At 38.1% G+C, this 13,634-nt stretch overlaps 2 protein-coding genes across 10 annotated transcripts in view; both read right to left on the bottom strand.

Annotated features, from left to right (window-relative positions):
• Positions 1-538: 538 nt before the first annotated feature.
• Positions 539-6,813, bottom strand: yod1 (YOD1 deubiquitinase). 2 transcript variants are annotated; one of them, XM_014009582.1, is made up of 3 exons: positions 6,796-6,813; positions 4,624-4,836; positions 539-3,594 (listed from the first exon to the last, which is right to left on the bottom strand). In XM_014009582.1, the coding sequence occupies exons 2-3, from the start codon at positions 4,829-4,831 to the stop codon at positions 2,900-2,902; spliced, it is 903 nt and encodes a 300-aa protein (XP_013865036.1). In that variant the 5' UTR covers positions 4,832-4,836; positions 6,796-6,813; the 3' UTR covers positions 539-2,899. The 2 variants fall into 2 exon arrangements, with proteins under 2 accessions (XP_013865036.1, XP_013865035.1); XM_014009581.1 differs by having other exon boundaries at positions 6,731-6,808.
• A 432-nt stretch (positions 6,814-7,245) lies between these two features.
• pfkfb2b (6-phosphofructo-2-kinase/fructose-2,6-biphosphatase 2b) overlaps positions 7,246-13,634 on the bottom strand; it is a 12,449-nt gene continuing 6,060 nt past the window's right edge. For 2 of the 8 annotated variants that reach the window (XM_014009574.1, XM_014009573.1), the window contains exons 8-17: positions 13,085-13,209; positions 12,752-12,959; positions 12,390-12,536; positions 12,154-12,258; positions 11,916-12,070; positions 11,381-11,487; positions 11,218-11,282; positions 9,480-9,647; positions 8,966-8,988; positions 7,246-8,208 (exon numbers count right to left, since the gene is read on the bottom strand). In XM_014009574.1, coding sequence (XP_013865028.1) covers positions 8,139-8,208; positions 8,966-8,988; positions 9,480-9,647; positions 11,218-11,282; positions 11,381-11,487; positions 11,916-12,070; positions 12,154-12,258; positions 12,390-12,536; positions 12,752-12,959; positions 13,085-13,209 — 1,173 coding nt within the window. In that variant the 3' untranslated portion in view covers positions 7,246-8,138. Of the gene's footprint in view, positions 8,209-8,965; positions 8,989-9,479; positions 9,648-11,217; positions 11,283-11,380; positions 11,488-11,915; positions 12,071-12,153; positions 12,259-12,389; positions 12,537-12,751; positions 12,960-13,084; positions 13,210-13,634 lie in introns of those variants that run through there. The other 6 variants (XM_014009576.1, XM_014009577.1, XM_014009575.1 and 3 more) reach the window with 6 other exon arrangements.

Below are 13,634 nucleotides of genomic sequence, written 5' to 3'. Positions count from 1 at the left end.
TTTTACCAAAGTAATTTTTTGGTAAGATACTTGTACTTTTACTCAAGTATCACTTTGTAGTACTTTATACAACACTGAAAATTACTGAATTATTATCAAGTAATTGTGCCATAAAACACAAAACCCCACCCTTAGGTCAAAAAACTAATACTAGCAGTGGCTACCACTGCAGTTGGCCAAATGCAAGGCCCGCCTGACTGAACAAAGCCTAAATCCTATTAGGAAAGAGTGGACTAAAATAACATCTAGAATAATCCCACAATGGTGTGGCAGTGTTTGACTTCAAGTTGTCTTTTAAATTGAATAAAAATAGATATGTGTACAAAAAATACAATTTAGCTTACAAATTATATAAATCTTTGAGTTCTGTTCATGTTGAATGAAGCTGGATGTWTACATTTTACACCAAAATAGTGACTATCACAGCAAAAAAATAAAAAATATTTAAACAATAATCTAATATTATATATATATGGAATAATCTAGTAATATTGTGTAGATGTAACAAGAAATATTGAGGACAACAACACTCAGACAGCACTGTTGGCTATAAGTTTTAATCGTGACAACACTGAAAAGAATCAAGTAAATCCAGTTATTCCATAGTGCTCCGTGTGCAACATTCACTGTTACTGTTAGTCATGACAACATGGTCAATTCAGAAATACCCTATGCAAACAGGTCAATTCATAATCACTGCTAAATATACTTCAAAGTGTGAGTGAGAAACAATTCAAAACAAAGCATATTTGACCATACACTAACCATTATCAATCAATATAATTGTCTCAAATAGGTGTTTCGCTGTTAAACGCATTGTCTTTGGCAACAACACAAAACCAATATTGTCAAAGTCCACATCAAATTAAATTTTTTTTTATACAACACTGGCAACGACAAGCACCTCAATGTTSAAGATTGGTTCCTTTTCTGACCCAATGTTTCACATTGGGTGCGTGCAAAGAGGTAACACCTGACTTTAGCTGAGAATGTGAGAACATGCTCCAAATGTGCAAACATACAGTAGAACAGAGGCATTTTTCAGTACATGCACCAAATTAATTAAGAAACTTAAGTGCCCTTCGAACCTGGGTACAGGTGAAGTCAGATGGTGCATCAAGTCTTAAAGGGTTAAAACAGTGCCATTATTTATAAAAGATTAAAAAAGAAAACTAAATGCGATTTGATGCTGATTTTAAGGAGCACAAAAACTGTACCTGAAAAGTAAATGTATAAAAAGATAACTGACCTTTCACAATGTGCCTTACATTTGTTTCAGGTTTCAACTACAATTTTCAAATTGATTATATATTTTTTGCACTTGATCATTTTATTACACTTGATGCTTTATTTTTTTTTTTTTACCAAAATGTTGCAGCAATTTAAAAATACCGAAAGAAAAGTTCTTACAGTATGGTAATATTTAAAAGTTGTATGTTGTAATCAAAACGACACTCCTGGAAATTTGTTGTACCGTCCAAGAAATGTGAAAAAAAGTGTTTACAGCACCGTTGTTCCTTTTAAACATTCTAACACAACAACAAGCTCACTAATAAATGTCGCCACATCAAATAGAAAAGAAAAAACAACCAGGCTAATTTTTGGAAAAACTTTGCTGTATGATAATGTACTTCAGAATACATTAACTCTTAATAACCACTCGTTACATATTTGTATTTAGATAACGCCGGTTTAGTGATAACTTGGGCTACTTGTGCTCAACGTTTACAGAATTGAAGCTAACCAAATAAATTTGCAAAAGAAATTGTAACCTCTCCAAAAAAAAAAAAAAAAGATGGGAGGGGGGATCATGCAATAAAACCAACACTAGTAACTACAACAGTCTATTAGACATACTCGGAAGGAAAAAAAAAGTGTTTAGTAAATATTAACTGAAAAATTGCAATATTGGAGAAAAAAATAGTTGTGTTTCAACACTATCCAGAGGAATTAAACTGTGTTATTAGAGTGGTGGTTATAGGTTTACTACATAACAGCATGAATAGCTGAACTGGTTCAATGTGTCATCTCTTATTTGTAAAAGATTAAATCAGGTTCTGAGAGTTCCACTGCCAGAGCAATAACTAATAAGTAACGCCACACCTTGGACAGTTTGAACTAARACAGTGCATGTTATATTGTAGCCAACCCAGTAAAATGTACCCACAACCTTTAAATGATAATAGGCTATTAATGCGTAAATAAATACAGGACATTTTATTTCCTCTGGGTCTTAAAACACAACTCCCTTTCCTCCCCAATACTGTGAATTTTTCATGTCAACACATTCTCAAAAACAAACTATTCAAAAAAAAAAAAAAACCTATCTCATTTTCCCCTCCTGAATGGCCCTAATACACCATCATGTATAACAGTCGTACTTGCTGTGATTAAGACAAGAGTGAATGGGATCCCATCTCATTGCAAATAATTCTTAGTGGTTGTTTTAAACTCTCTGTGAAGCCTTATAGTGGGTATTTAGCGCACTAAAGTTTGGCTAGTCATGGTTTAGGTAGTGGCAATTTGGTGTTTTTTTAATCCTACATACAGGCCACATTTGGTACATTTATTATATGGATCAAAACAAATCCTAAGAACTGTTTGCATATTTAACTTCACCCCACTGAAAAGATCTGAAACCATCCCTAAAATAAGGTGATGGATCAGTAACATCAGAGTAGTGTACAGTGTTTCTGAATTTAAGAGCTTTCAGCAGTTTAAAAATAATAATACTTAACAGATTAGAGACTGAACACAGTGTCTGCAGATTCTCCAAATATGTCGCAGGGTAATGTGAGGTAGAGTATCACGTAAGCAAATCGACCAACAGAACTGCCAGATATGAAGCACGGGGGCCGGAGGTGGTTGCATTTATGAAAGGGGGAAATTGATTCAACTTTCACACTTCGCCAAAATTGGTGTGGCCCGTCACCTTGGCATGCTCACGGGCTTCCTTCTGTCCCACCAGGCCTGTCTGGCACACCATGCAGCGCAGCGCGAAGCGGTTAACGTCTGTGAACTGCCGCTTGCGGCGAGCCTCGTCCGCCAACTCGAGGGCCTGCGCCAAGATGACGTCGTCGGTGGTGGAAAAGATAGTCAGAGGYGGGGCGTCGGAACCGGGCGTCTCTTTCTGCAGCGGGTCGTAGTGGATGCCGTCRTAGATGAGCAACACGCGTTTGTGGTAACCGGCGTCCTCCCCAAATCGATCTACTCGAACTGTCTGAGTGTCCACCACACAGATCTCACACTGGTAAAACTTGGACAGTATGGACACCTCGATGGCTCCTCCCCAGGTGTCRTCACGTCTTATCCAGGAGCAGTACTCCTCATTGGTTTTTCCCAGCACTACCTCGGAGTAAGCTGCAGGGTCACTTGAGACTATCTGGGCAATCAGGCCACGCATYTCAGAGGCACAGGCGGGGTCATACAGGCCTCCTTCCACCACATAATAAATACTGGTAAAGAGGCAGGAGTTGTCGGCCGGGACCACACGGCGCRCCAGCACAGGCGAGGCTTCCAGGCGAGGTGCTTTCACAACGGGATGGTCCTGAGGTTTTGGCTTGCTTTGTTCCTCCTCCACGATGAGTGTGTCTCCTGTATAGGATGACAGAGCAGGAACACAACACTGTTCATTCTACGCAACGTTTGCTCATACAGCAAATTGCATATTAAACAAATAACAGATTAAAACAATATTCAGTGTGCATTGCCAATGCAATGCACACTTGTGATTCGTTTCCCATCCAAGTCATCTCAACTTTGCCATGCTTCTCCTCCTGCAAACTTTGTCCTAGAGCTGCCATTGTAATTTATATCTGTAAAGCTCCTGTGCYTAATGATGGCTATGCCTTTTGGTGCCAGTAAAACTTATAGTTTTTGAAATATTGTTTAATAAATTATAATGGCAGTCAATGGAGCCTTGTATTGGTCCAATACTGCCCCCTGCTGCATCTACACAATATGGTACTGCACCATAGTTWCATAATATTTAAAATCAGTAGTTCAGTGATTACAATATTAATATGATTGCATTTTGATATTTTACTATAATATTGTCTTAATACTGCTCTATTGTTGTAATAGTATGTAGTTTAGTGCCAATAATTGTATTGGCAATGTGGCCTCTTTCTGCACACATACATACCAACCCCTGCCACCACATTCTGCCACAGCTCCATTGGTCTAATGGTCTATGTCATGGACTTTCATGTGGGAGATCACGGTTCAAAACCCGGCTAATGCAACTTTAAGAARAAATCTCTTCAAACTTCATATTGTCGCACAATTACYTTAATTCTGAACACATGCTGATGTGACAGGCACAAGTTGATATAGAAAACACATTTGAACTTGGTCAAAGTTCATTCTGCAAGTCCARTGCTGCAGGCAAAGCCATGCTGCAATGACATGCTACGTGGCAATGCACACTTGTTTTTACATCGTAAAAACCCATGTSTAGTTTATTTTGTTACTCTTATTTGTCAAGTGTCTACTTGATSCCCATTTTAAAACAAATAATTGCCAAGTTCATCCCAGATACATTTGATTTCATTATAAGAAAATGGTCAAAACAATAAGTTGCGTATTTGGCTTTTGTTATTAACACATCGGAATAAAACACACCTGATTTGATAGGGTAGTCTTTTAGGTGAGCCTCTCCGTTTCGAAGRTCAAGGCTGGATGGAGGGTAACCGATCATTATTTTCTGCACATCACAAGGGATCCCAGTCAGCTCCTCCACTTTGCTCTTCAGCTCCCGCACACAGGACTGGTGAGTCAGGCCCTGCATTACGTGGCTCCCATTTTTGGTCTTACAGCGAAGCCGCAACATCCTGCCTGCAAAAACAAATTAAAGTTCAATTTYGAACTCACTAAATGTTTTGAGAGAACTTTGCAATGACACTTGTTGACGAGAGACGGAACAAGTCGATGTCAGTATTCATAAATACAATAGAACACTACTTTTTTAATGTATGACTGGAAACCCTAAAAAAGTATAATTATCAAATTTACAAACAATTGATATCTTAACACAAAACCTTATACAGTACATGCTTTAAAACACCAGTGTGACCACTGTTACATTTATGAACCAAGCTTAAGTCATTGGGATGATTTTACTTATTCTGACAAACCAAGTGAGCAGATTTCTGAACAACYGGAACCGACTGGATTTCTCTAAATAACTTGGCTCAACAATGATTTTATTTACTAGCATTTTCTTTTCMGAGTATCTTATTGTGATTAGCAGAGTTGTAAAGTAACTAAATAAAAATACTTTGCTACTGTACTTAAGTAGAAATTTTGGCTATCTGTACTTCACTTGAGTAATTACTTTTCAGCCTACTTTTGACTTCTACTCCTTACGTTTTTACACAATTATCTGTACTTCCTACTCATTACATTAAAAAAAGGTTACAAGTAGAAAGTCCTCCTATTTCATTATGGCTTCTTGTTAAAAATACATTATCCTGATAAATTGTGCCACCTGGATAAAGTGAATTTAATTGTGGTTGGATGAGAGGTGTGTGGGTGGGTGGGTGGATGGATGGATGGATGGATAGATTGATAGATGGATGGATGGGGATAGATGGATAGATAGATGGATGGGGATCGATAGATAGATGGATGGATAGATGGATGGATGGGGATCGATAGATAGATAGATGGATGGATAGATGGATGGATGGGGATAGATAGATAGATAGATAGATAGATAGATAGATAGATAGATAGATAGATAGATAGATGGATGGGGATAGATAGATGGATGGGGATGGATAGATGGATGGATAGATAGATAGATAGATGGATAGATGGATGGATAGATGGATGGGGATAGATGGATGGATGGGGATAGATAGATAGATAGATAGATAGATAGATAGATAAGCAATCAGAAAAGGTAGACTAGTGCATCCTGAATTTTTTAACATTTACATTTTTATATGACATTTTTACTCAATACTTTTAATACTTAAGTACATGTTTATGTCAGAAATTTACTTTGATTCTTAAGTACAAAATATATTAGATACTTTAAGACTTTTACTCAAGTAATACTCATAGAGGAGACTTGAACTTTTACCAAMGTAATTTTATGGTAAGATACTTGTACTTTTACTCAAGTATCACTGTGGTWCTTATACAACACTCTGGTTGATGATAAACCTAAACAATGCAGCAGGTATGTTTTGCCTAATTGCTAGAAGTTGTGCACGGGCTCAGTAGTGTACAAACTGTTTATTTGATAAAAACSATTCGGCCATGGCATAACAACAGAACCGCTGACAAACAGAAGAACAAAAGTCCGACAGCTGAACTGCTTTGTTTTGGTTTCTTTGTTCCAGCTAACATTGAACCTTCATTCACCGCCAGCCCACAGGCTAAGCTAAAAACCTCATCGTCAAACAATAAACAACTTTAGTTTTATTCTAAACTCAATGCGATGATTATCAGAGTTTAATCWATGAGTGAGACCAAAACATCACCTTAATGTATGAAAATGGCACACGTGTTTATTTAGTTGAGTAATATAACTATGCATGCTAACGTTAGCATACATAGCTAGGCAAGTTAGCCTCTTACGTAGCCGCCTTAACCTTAGTTGGACGGTTTAAATCCCTGATCTCCGCTTCCGTCGAGTCTCTAAGAAAAGTATGTTGCCAACTCACCTGTTTTAAAACACATTAAGATTCAAGACACAGATAAATAACCCTTGTTTTCTTACCTGTCTTCAGTAGCCCTGCTAACCCTCAAACAATAAACATACAACAACGAGATGGGCGGACTTACACGGACACGTTCGCGTGACGTCATGACGTTCATGGTTCACGTGCACGTTCAAGTTCCCAAATACTAGTTTTAAAKGCAGTCGTTTTGTTTACTGATTGTTAGCGTAAATGGGTGTCATAAACGGGGGAAAATAAAATAATTTAGTAATGCGTGCCTTCATGTCGCTGCCGTGTTACAAAATAAACTTCACAAATATAATTTATACAATAATATCGAGTTATGTTCATCTGTGTGACAGTGAAAGGYAGATTTCCCAAAGTGTTCATTATACACAATTATGATTCTACTGCTCATATTTCTAACWACTAAGATTTACTCTTTATTCTTTGTTCTTTTTTATGTCACCTTGACTTTACATTTAAATGTCCGATCTTACCTTGATGAAGAACAATTAATGTTTGGTAAAGAAATCTCCTGCTTCAAGAAATAAAGAAAATGTRAGTTTTTTTTAAATGAGCTTTTATTGTCTGCTTAAAAGGCACAAAAGGCTGCTTTGAGCTGGACAATAACTTATCAATACTCAAACATAAACTCAACAACTAAACATTTTTTTAAAAAACTAAATTGAAAACACTTTTTTCATGAAAGAAAAAGTACACTGATGAACTGTGGTGACATGCACACAAATCACAAGCATGTCAGCATTTTGCATATCTGTTCACAAAAAGAAGCATGTTTTGGATTTTGCCTTTACGTCCACAATTACCACCGTTTTTACTGATACGTTTCATTCCYTGCTGCTGGTTTTTAAAGCTTCGATCAACATATTTTATAACAGCTGATAAACCAAAAGTGCTCCAAAAACACTGGGAAAAACAAAGGTCATTTTGATTTGATTCTGTCAAGATAAAATGCAAAACAATCTCAATAACCAGCGATCCCATTTTTAGAATATTTCTATAATAAATATGTAGATTTGTTTTATAAAAATATTCATTTATCTTGTACTCTATGTTCAGTTTGCAGTGAAAACACGATAAAATGCACAAGTTGATCTTGTTACATTTTGTGGCATTTTGAGAAGCYAAGACTTATTGGAAGTTAGGCAAGGCATTGTTGTAATTACTGTGAGAATGAGTAAACATATCTACTATATGTTTTTTTTAAGTGCACATGCAGTGGTTGCAAAAGCCTGAACATCCAGAGTAAAAACAGACATTTTAAGATAACATGTTGCTGCACAGTTCCTGCACATATCGTGAGCAGGAACWGTTCTGTGACCTAATCCTGTAATCTTAACAGAATTAAGACAGGTGCTCCCAGTGTGTGACTCGTGAAAGACCCAAGGATCTTCACACGCTGCGTCACGAAGAACTGTGGGAGTAAAAAAAGGGACCCGACTCTCACTCAGAAGCGGACACAACCACTAGTTTCTTCGGCGTTGTCAAAGTTGATTCCTTCACACAGGAACTCCTTTAAAAAAAAGCGGAAATGTGACCAACATGGACAGATTAATTCCTTGCAGCAGTTCATTCAATTTGTGGCAACTAATAGCTTCTCTGGTAACCCTAGGCAATTTAGAAAATTAAACAATTGTGCATCAAGCAAATTATCCATATCGTGTTCCAAATAAGTGAATAACTAATTCTGATTAAGTCCTCCTCAGTGGCCACACTCAGACCTTTCACTAACAATCACACCTGTGTTTAGCCCTATCCTAATACATTCAGATCACTCAGGACAAATGGTTCAACTGGTTCAAAAAAGGCAAAGGGTGCTTTTTAAACATAAAAAATCACTTGAGAGCACTGACAGACAGCTAGACCTTCAAAATCTATAGCATTTTTTTTTTAAAAATTCATATATTCTGGCAATATTTTACTTCAAAATGTATCAAAAAGTAAAAGTAATAACATCAAACAACTGTAAAGAAATGATTTCATCATACACCTTCTTATTAAAGTATTAAACCATCAATAAATGATAGTGTGTTCCAGATAAGGCTGCTGATGCAAAAATAAGCAGACAGTAGATTTAACTGTGGAAAGGTGACGGAACAGAAGAAAAACCTGACAAGTGAAAATCATAAAAAAGGGGAAAAAAAAGTCATAAAAATTAAGAATTTATACAACACATATAGAGATATGGATTTTAGTGCCACGAGTTGAAAGATGGTAAAGAATGGAAAATGAAAAGTTAGGAACAAGTACTGAGTCTCCAAAATACTCACAGACAACTGCTACTTGTCCGAGTCTGTAACAGGTTTGGAGAAAGCGGGGAAAAGAAACAGAGATAGAAATGTGGAGAAGAGCAGAAGCACTGTACTCGCAAGGCAAGACCACTGATTACACAAAACAAGCACGTATGGACACACTTTTCGATACATCAGCATTTTCTTTCTCTGATGATGGTGTAGAAACTGCAGTCGTACGAGCGTGTCGTTCGCTAACCGTAAAGTTTAACTTCAGGATGAGCAAAGAGGTAGCATGCAGTTCTGCATATTCAGTCTGGACRCCGGGAGTCCGTGAGCCAAGGGCCATGCAAGACAAACAAGGACAGAGTTCACGATGCACAACATGCCCTGAGAAAGAAAGGCAGACTTGGGGGGGGATGAATTTCACAAGACGTATAAGAAGTCATCAAAAAGATCCACAACGGAGACCGGGGAATGTTAAACACAGAGGTGACTGGTTACAGCTGAAGGTGACAGATTTAGAGGGTCAGCCTGTAACTCTGTCACTAACTTGGCTTTGCAGTCCCTCTGGCATCAGAGCCGATGGCGTGGGGGCGAGCGGTAGCCACGGCTGGTTGCCCGCGCTGTAGAGCCTGGGCCGCTTGACCTGGTCGTGACTGGACAAGGGGGTGTAACTATTCCGGCGATGTATGAGAGCCGAGCCCCTTGGAATGTTCCCCTAGTTGGAGGACGAAACACGCCAAGTGTTAAAGGAAATAGAGACGTTAACATTCAGGGGGTCCCCCTCACACACAGGACAAACAGGACTGAACAGATAAGCTGGAGCAGACGAAAACCTCTGCGTCAACAAGGCTCGTTCTATAAAACTCATAGAGCTCGAGGAATTTATAATAAATTTCAAAATCAAGATGTAACCATATCGCCACTTGTATCATATTTGCTACGCAGGATTCTGTGACCTATATTTTTATCAATGTGATCAATATTTTCCTCAAAAACCTGTTGTAAATCATGTGAGACCTGTATTCTGCCCTCTGGTGGATCATTAATGTACTGCAGGAAGTGGAACTCCTTTTTTTGCCTTTTCATAATGTCTGCTGACATGAGGTCATCCACACTTTTTTTCCAGGAAAACTTTTGCTAATTTTGGAGAAGTTATGGTAAGAATAACATCAATATTGTTTGTAATTTTTAAATAAATACTTTCTGTGTTGAAACAATGCATAATTACTTAAAAATATTTTTAATAGTACAGTTAAATCGTTAAAAATTTGTGTATCAAACTTGATACTGCAGATATATAAGGTGCTCCAGTCTTGAAATGTCATGTGACATTTTAGTAATTTAATCAACAGTATTCTTGCCACAATACAACCACACACTATTTTGGATGATTGATTAATTACTGAAATGCCATTTGAAAATATATTTAGGCTATTTTCAAAGTGGTTTCCTTTGAAATTATAATCTCTACACTGTACTGACTAATTATTTACGTGTTAGATGTCAAAGAAAAGTGAGGAAGAAGAGAGGAAAAAAAGAAAGTAAGAAAATGTCATCAATATGATAACAGATGGCAATTTTTAAAAAAGTGTAAGGTACATCTGTGCCTGAACAAGGACAGAAACTGTATTTGTGCCTGCCACCAAGTGAAATAAATGGCTGTAAAAACTTCATTGTAAAAAAAAAAGAAAAACAAAGAAGTAAACTTCCTAGAGCGTTCTAAACTTGTTAAAAGTTATGGGCAAAACTGTCTTTTGTTTCTTAATTTAACTTTGCTGTGAGAAAAATGTTACCAAAACAGCCCAGTGTATCAGATTTGATACAAAAAAATATATCATAAACAAAGTGATGTGGCAAAAAAAAATTTTGGATTTTGTTTAAAGGCCCAATAAACATGTCAGTTCTAAAAAATTGTGAATTTTCTGACAGTTTTTTAAAGGGTTAGGCTTTAAAGGGTTGCAAAATCAGTGAATATGATCAGCCACAGCCTCTACTGAGGTACAATATCATTAAAATGCAGTCTTATTTATCAAACTCACAGCTCAAGGCAAGCTGATTTTTTTGAAGGTGAAAGATAAAAAGGTGCCAGACAAAACAGCAGCTTAAAAAAAAGCATCAAGGAAGCAAAGCCTTAAACAGAGGGGATCCCAAAGCAGCTGCAGTGCAAATGTGCCGATCTAACAAACACTTTGCTACACTTTGAATCGGGGTGTTGAGATTTCTAACTATAATGAAAATAAATAAATAAATGCAGCAACATGTTTGTTCATTTGGTTTCAACTCACAAGTGGCCGATCTCGATGAGTGTTCACGGCCTCCACATTCAGGTAAAACATTTCCACTTTACAACCTAGAAGTTAAAAATATTAAACACTTAAAATTTATTCAGTTTTATTAATTTTAATTTTTTTTGTGTGTAACAGTCATATTTCCAGGTTGAGGACCTACCGTACGCCACAGGAGTGAGCTTGAGCACGGCGTGCAGGGGACATTTCATGTAYGGAAGATCTTCTGTGGAGTGAAGAGCAGTGGGTTTGATTGGCTTCTTGTGAGATCTGATGTGTGTGAGAATCAGGGTTGGGCGAAATCGTATCGTGTAGTTAATCATCAGAAAAACTTGAATTGATTATGTTTTATTTTTTTAATCGACTGTTAAATCAGTCCGCTCCTCTCCGCTTCAAATATGGTTAATTTTTTTCTAAAAAGTGCTGTAATTTATTTATCATAACCCTGGTTTTACTTGGTTTATTAACACAATTTAAAAATGTATGTATAGCCTGAAGTCTGTACTTCTGATACAGTTTGTAACAGATTTTTACAGAGAGCAAATCTTTCCCAGTAGAGCGATTTAAATGGGTCATGGGGCATGTCCAGGGACTCCAGGGGATTAATCGTCATATTAATCGTTATTGGCTAAACACCACAATTAATCGTGATTTGTTTTGCCAATATTACCCAACCCTAGTGTGTGTGTTYATCTGACCTGCACCCTTGTCCAGGAAGTAGGCCAGGAGGCAACGCATCACAGCCTGGTGGCAGATAACCAACACGTTGCCCTGCCTCTCCAGCTCCATGATTACCGGCTCTAAACGCTGAACAAGATCCTGGTAGGACTGATGGGACAACACAAGGCAATTTCTTGCCAAAGGAACTAATGAAAACCATTACAAAACTAGACAAACTCTGGAATATTAGCAGTTGTAAGAAGTGATCCTGGTCACCTCTCCTCCTGGGTAACGGTAGTGGTATTTGTCCTGGTCTCTCAGAGCAAACTCCTCTGGGAAAGTCTCTTGTATCATCTGATAGGTCATCTCCTCACACACACCCTGGTAAATGAGAAAACGTTTACCATCACGTTAGGGCAAAAGTAAAACTGTCATTGAAGGATATTTACTAAATATATTGGATCAAACCATTAATTACTAAACAAGTAAGGTAAGTGGCTCTATTCACTGACAGCATCGATCTCATTGAGGATTTTCCACTGCTCATACGGCACCCCGAGTTCTTCAGCTGTCTGGATGGTCCTCCTCAGCTGGCTCGTCCACACCTTCAGGTCCGACAGCCTGTGCTCGTCAATAAAATCCCGCAGAGCGTGGGCGAACTGACGAGAAACAGAGGAAGGTTTATCATGATTGGTATTTTTACTTCACGATAATCCTCTTTGGTAAATTGCAAATAAGGGAGGATTTGATGAAATAAAGGTCATGACTTGGGTGTGTATAACATCACAGTCAGACGCGTTTCATCCCATCTGAAAACTCTGGCTTTGCGGTTCTTAAGACGACGATTACGACGGACAAGAGAAAAGGCGTAGACCTGTTTCCCCCGAGGAGAGAGCTCAGAGTCTCCTCCGATGCGTCCCTGGACGTTGTGGTTGCTCTCCCCGTGTCGACACAGGTAGATGGAGTGGGAGTGCACGTGGATGTTCATGAGGTAGTACACGATCTTGCTCTGAATGTAGTCCTGCACCCGGTTCACCAGAAAACGCTGTCCCACGTTGATCACCTTGATAAAAGAGAGGTCCCTGCAGGGCCCAATGAAACGGGTTTACTGTCACCATCTACTGTTTCACTTCTGTAACACGGCAGGAAGCCAACGTGAAGGAGGACCAGGAAAAACTGTGTTTGCTGTGATTTCTCAAATGCTTACTTGTCGTAGTCATCGGGGTCCAACGGCTGATAAGTGACCATGTAGCACTCGATGCGTTTCAAGAAGTCCTCCATTACCCTCTCTCTGTGCTTCTCAGGGTAGTCTGGACTGGACACTTTTACTTCCTGCAGTGAAAATTCAAAAACTGAAAATGCAGCCCAGTTCCTACCAGCTGTCACTGTAAGTGTTATTAGATTAAGGCCCTGTCACACTATAACGTTTTAGACAACTAATGCCAACTTATGAAAGTTTTTTTCCACAAAATGACTAAGAAAAGTTAGATGTTGCACCCGCTTCAGATGTTATCATCCATTAAATGGATGTTATTAGCCGTTATCAGTCCCATTGAATGGCTTCAGACTCTCAGCTGGTTAGTATGAGGCATAAAGCCACTAAGGTTTTTTATGCAATCTGGTTAGTATGAGGCATAAAACCACTAAAGTGTTTTATGCAATCTGGTTAGTATGAGGCATAAAACCACTAAGGTTTTTTATGCAATCTGGTTAATATGAAGCATAAAACCACTAAGGTTTTTTATGCAATCTGGTTA

This window comes from Austrofundulus limnaeus, unplaced genomic scaffold (assembly GCF_001266775.1).
Source record: "Austrofundulus limnaeus strain Quisiro unplaced genomic scaffold, Austrofundulus_limnaeus-1.0 Scaffold59, whole genome shotgun sequence".
Taxonomy (NCBI): Eukaryota; Metazoa; Chordata; class Actinopteri; order Cyprinodontiformes; family Rivulidae; genus Austrofundulus; species Austrofundulus limnaeus.
This window is presented reverse-complemented; position numbering and strand designations above follow the sequence as displayed.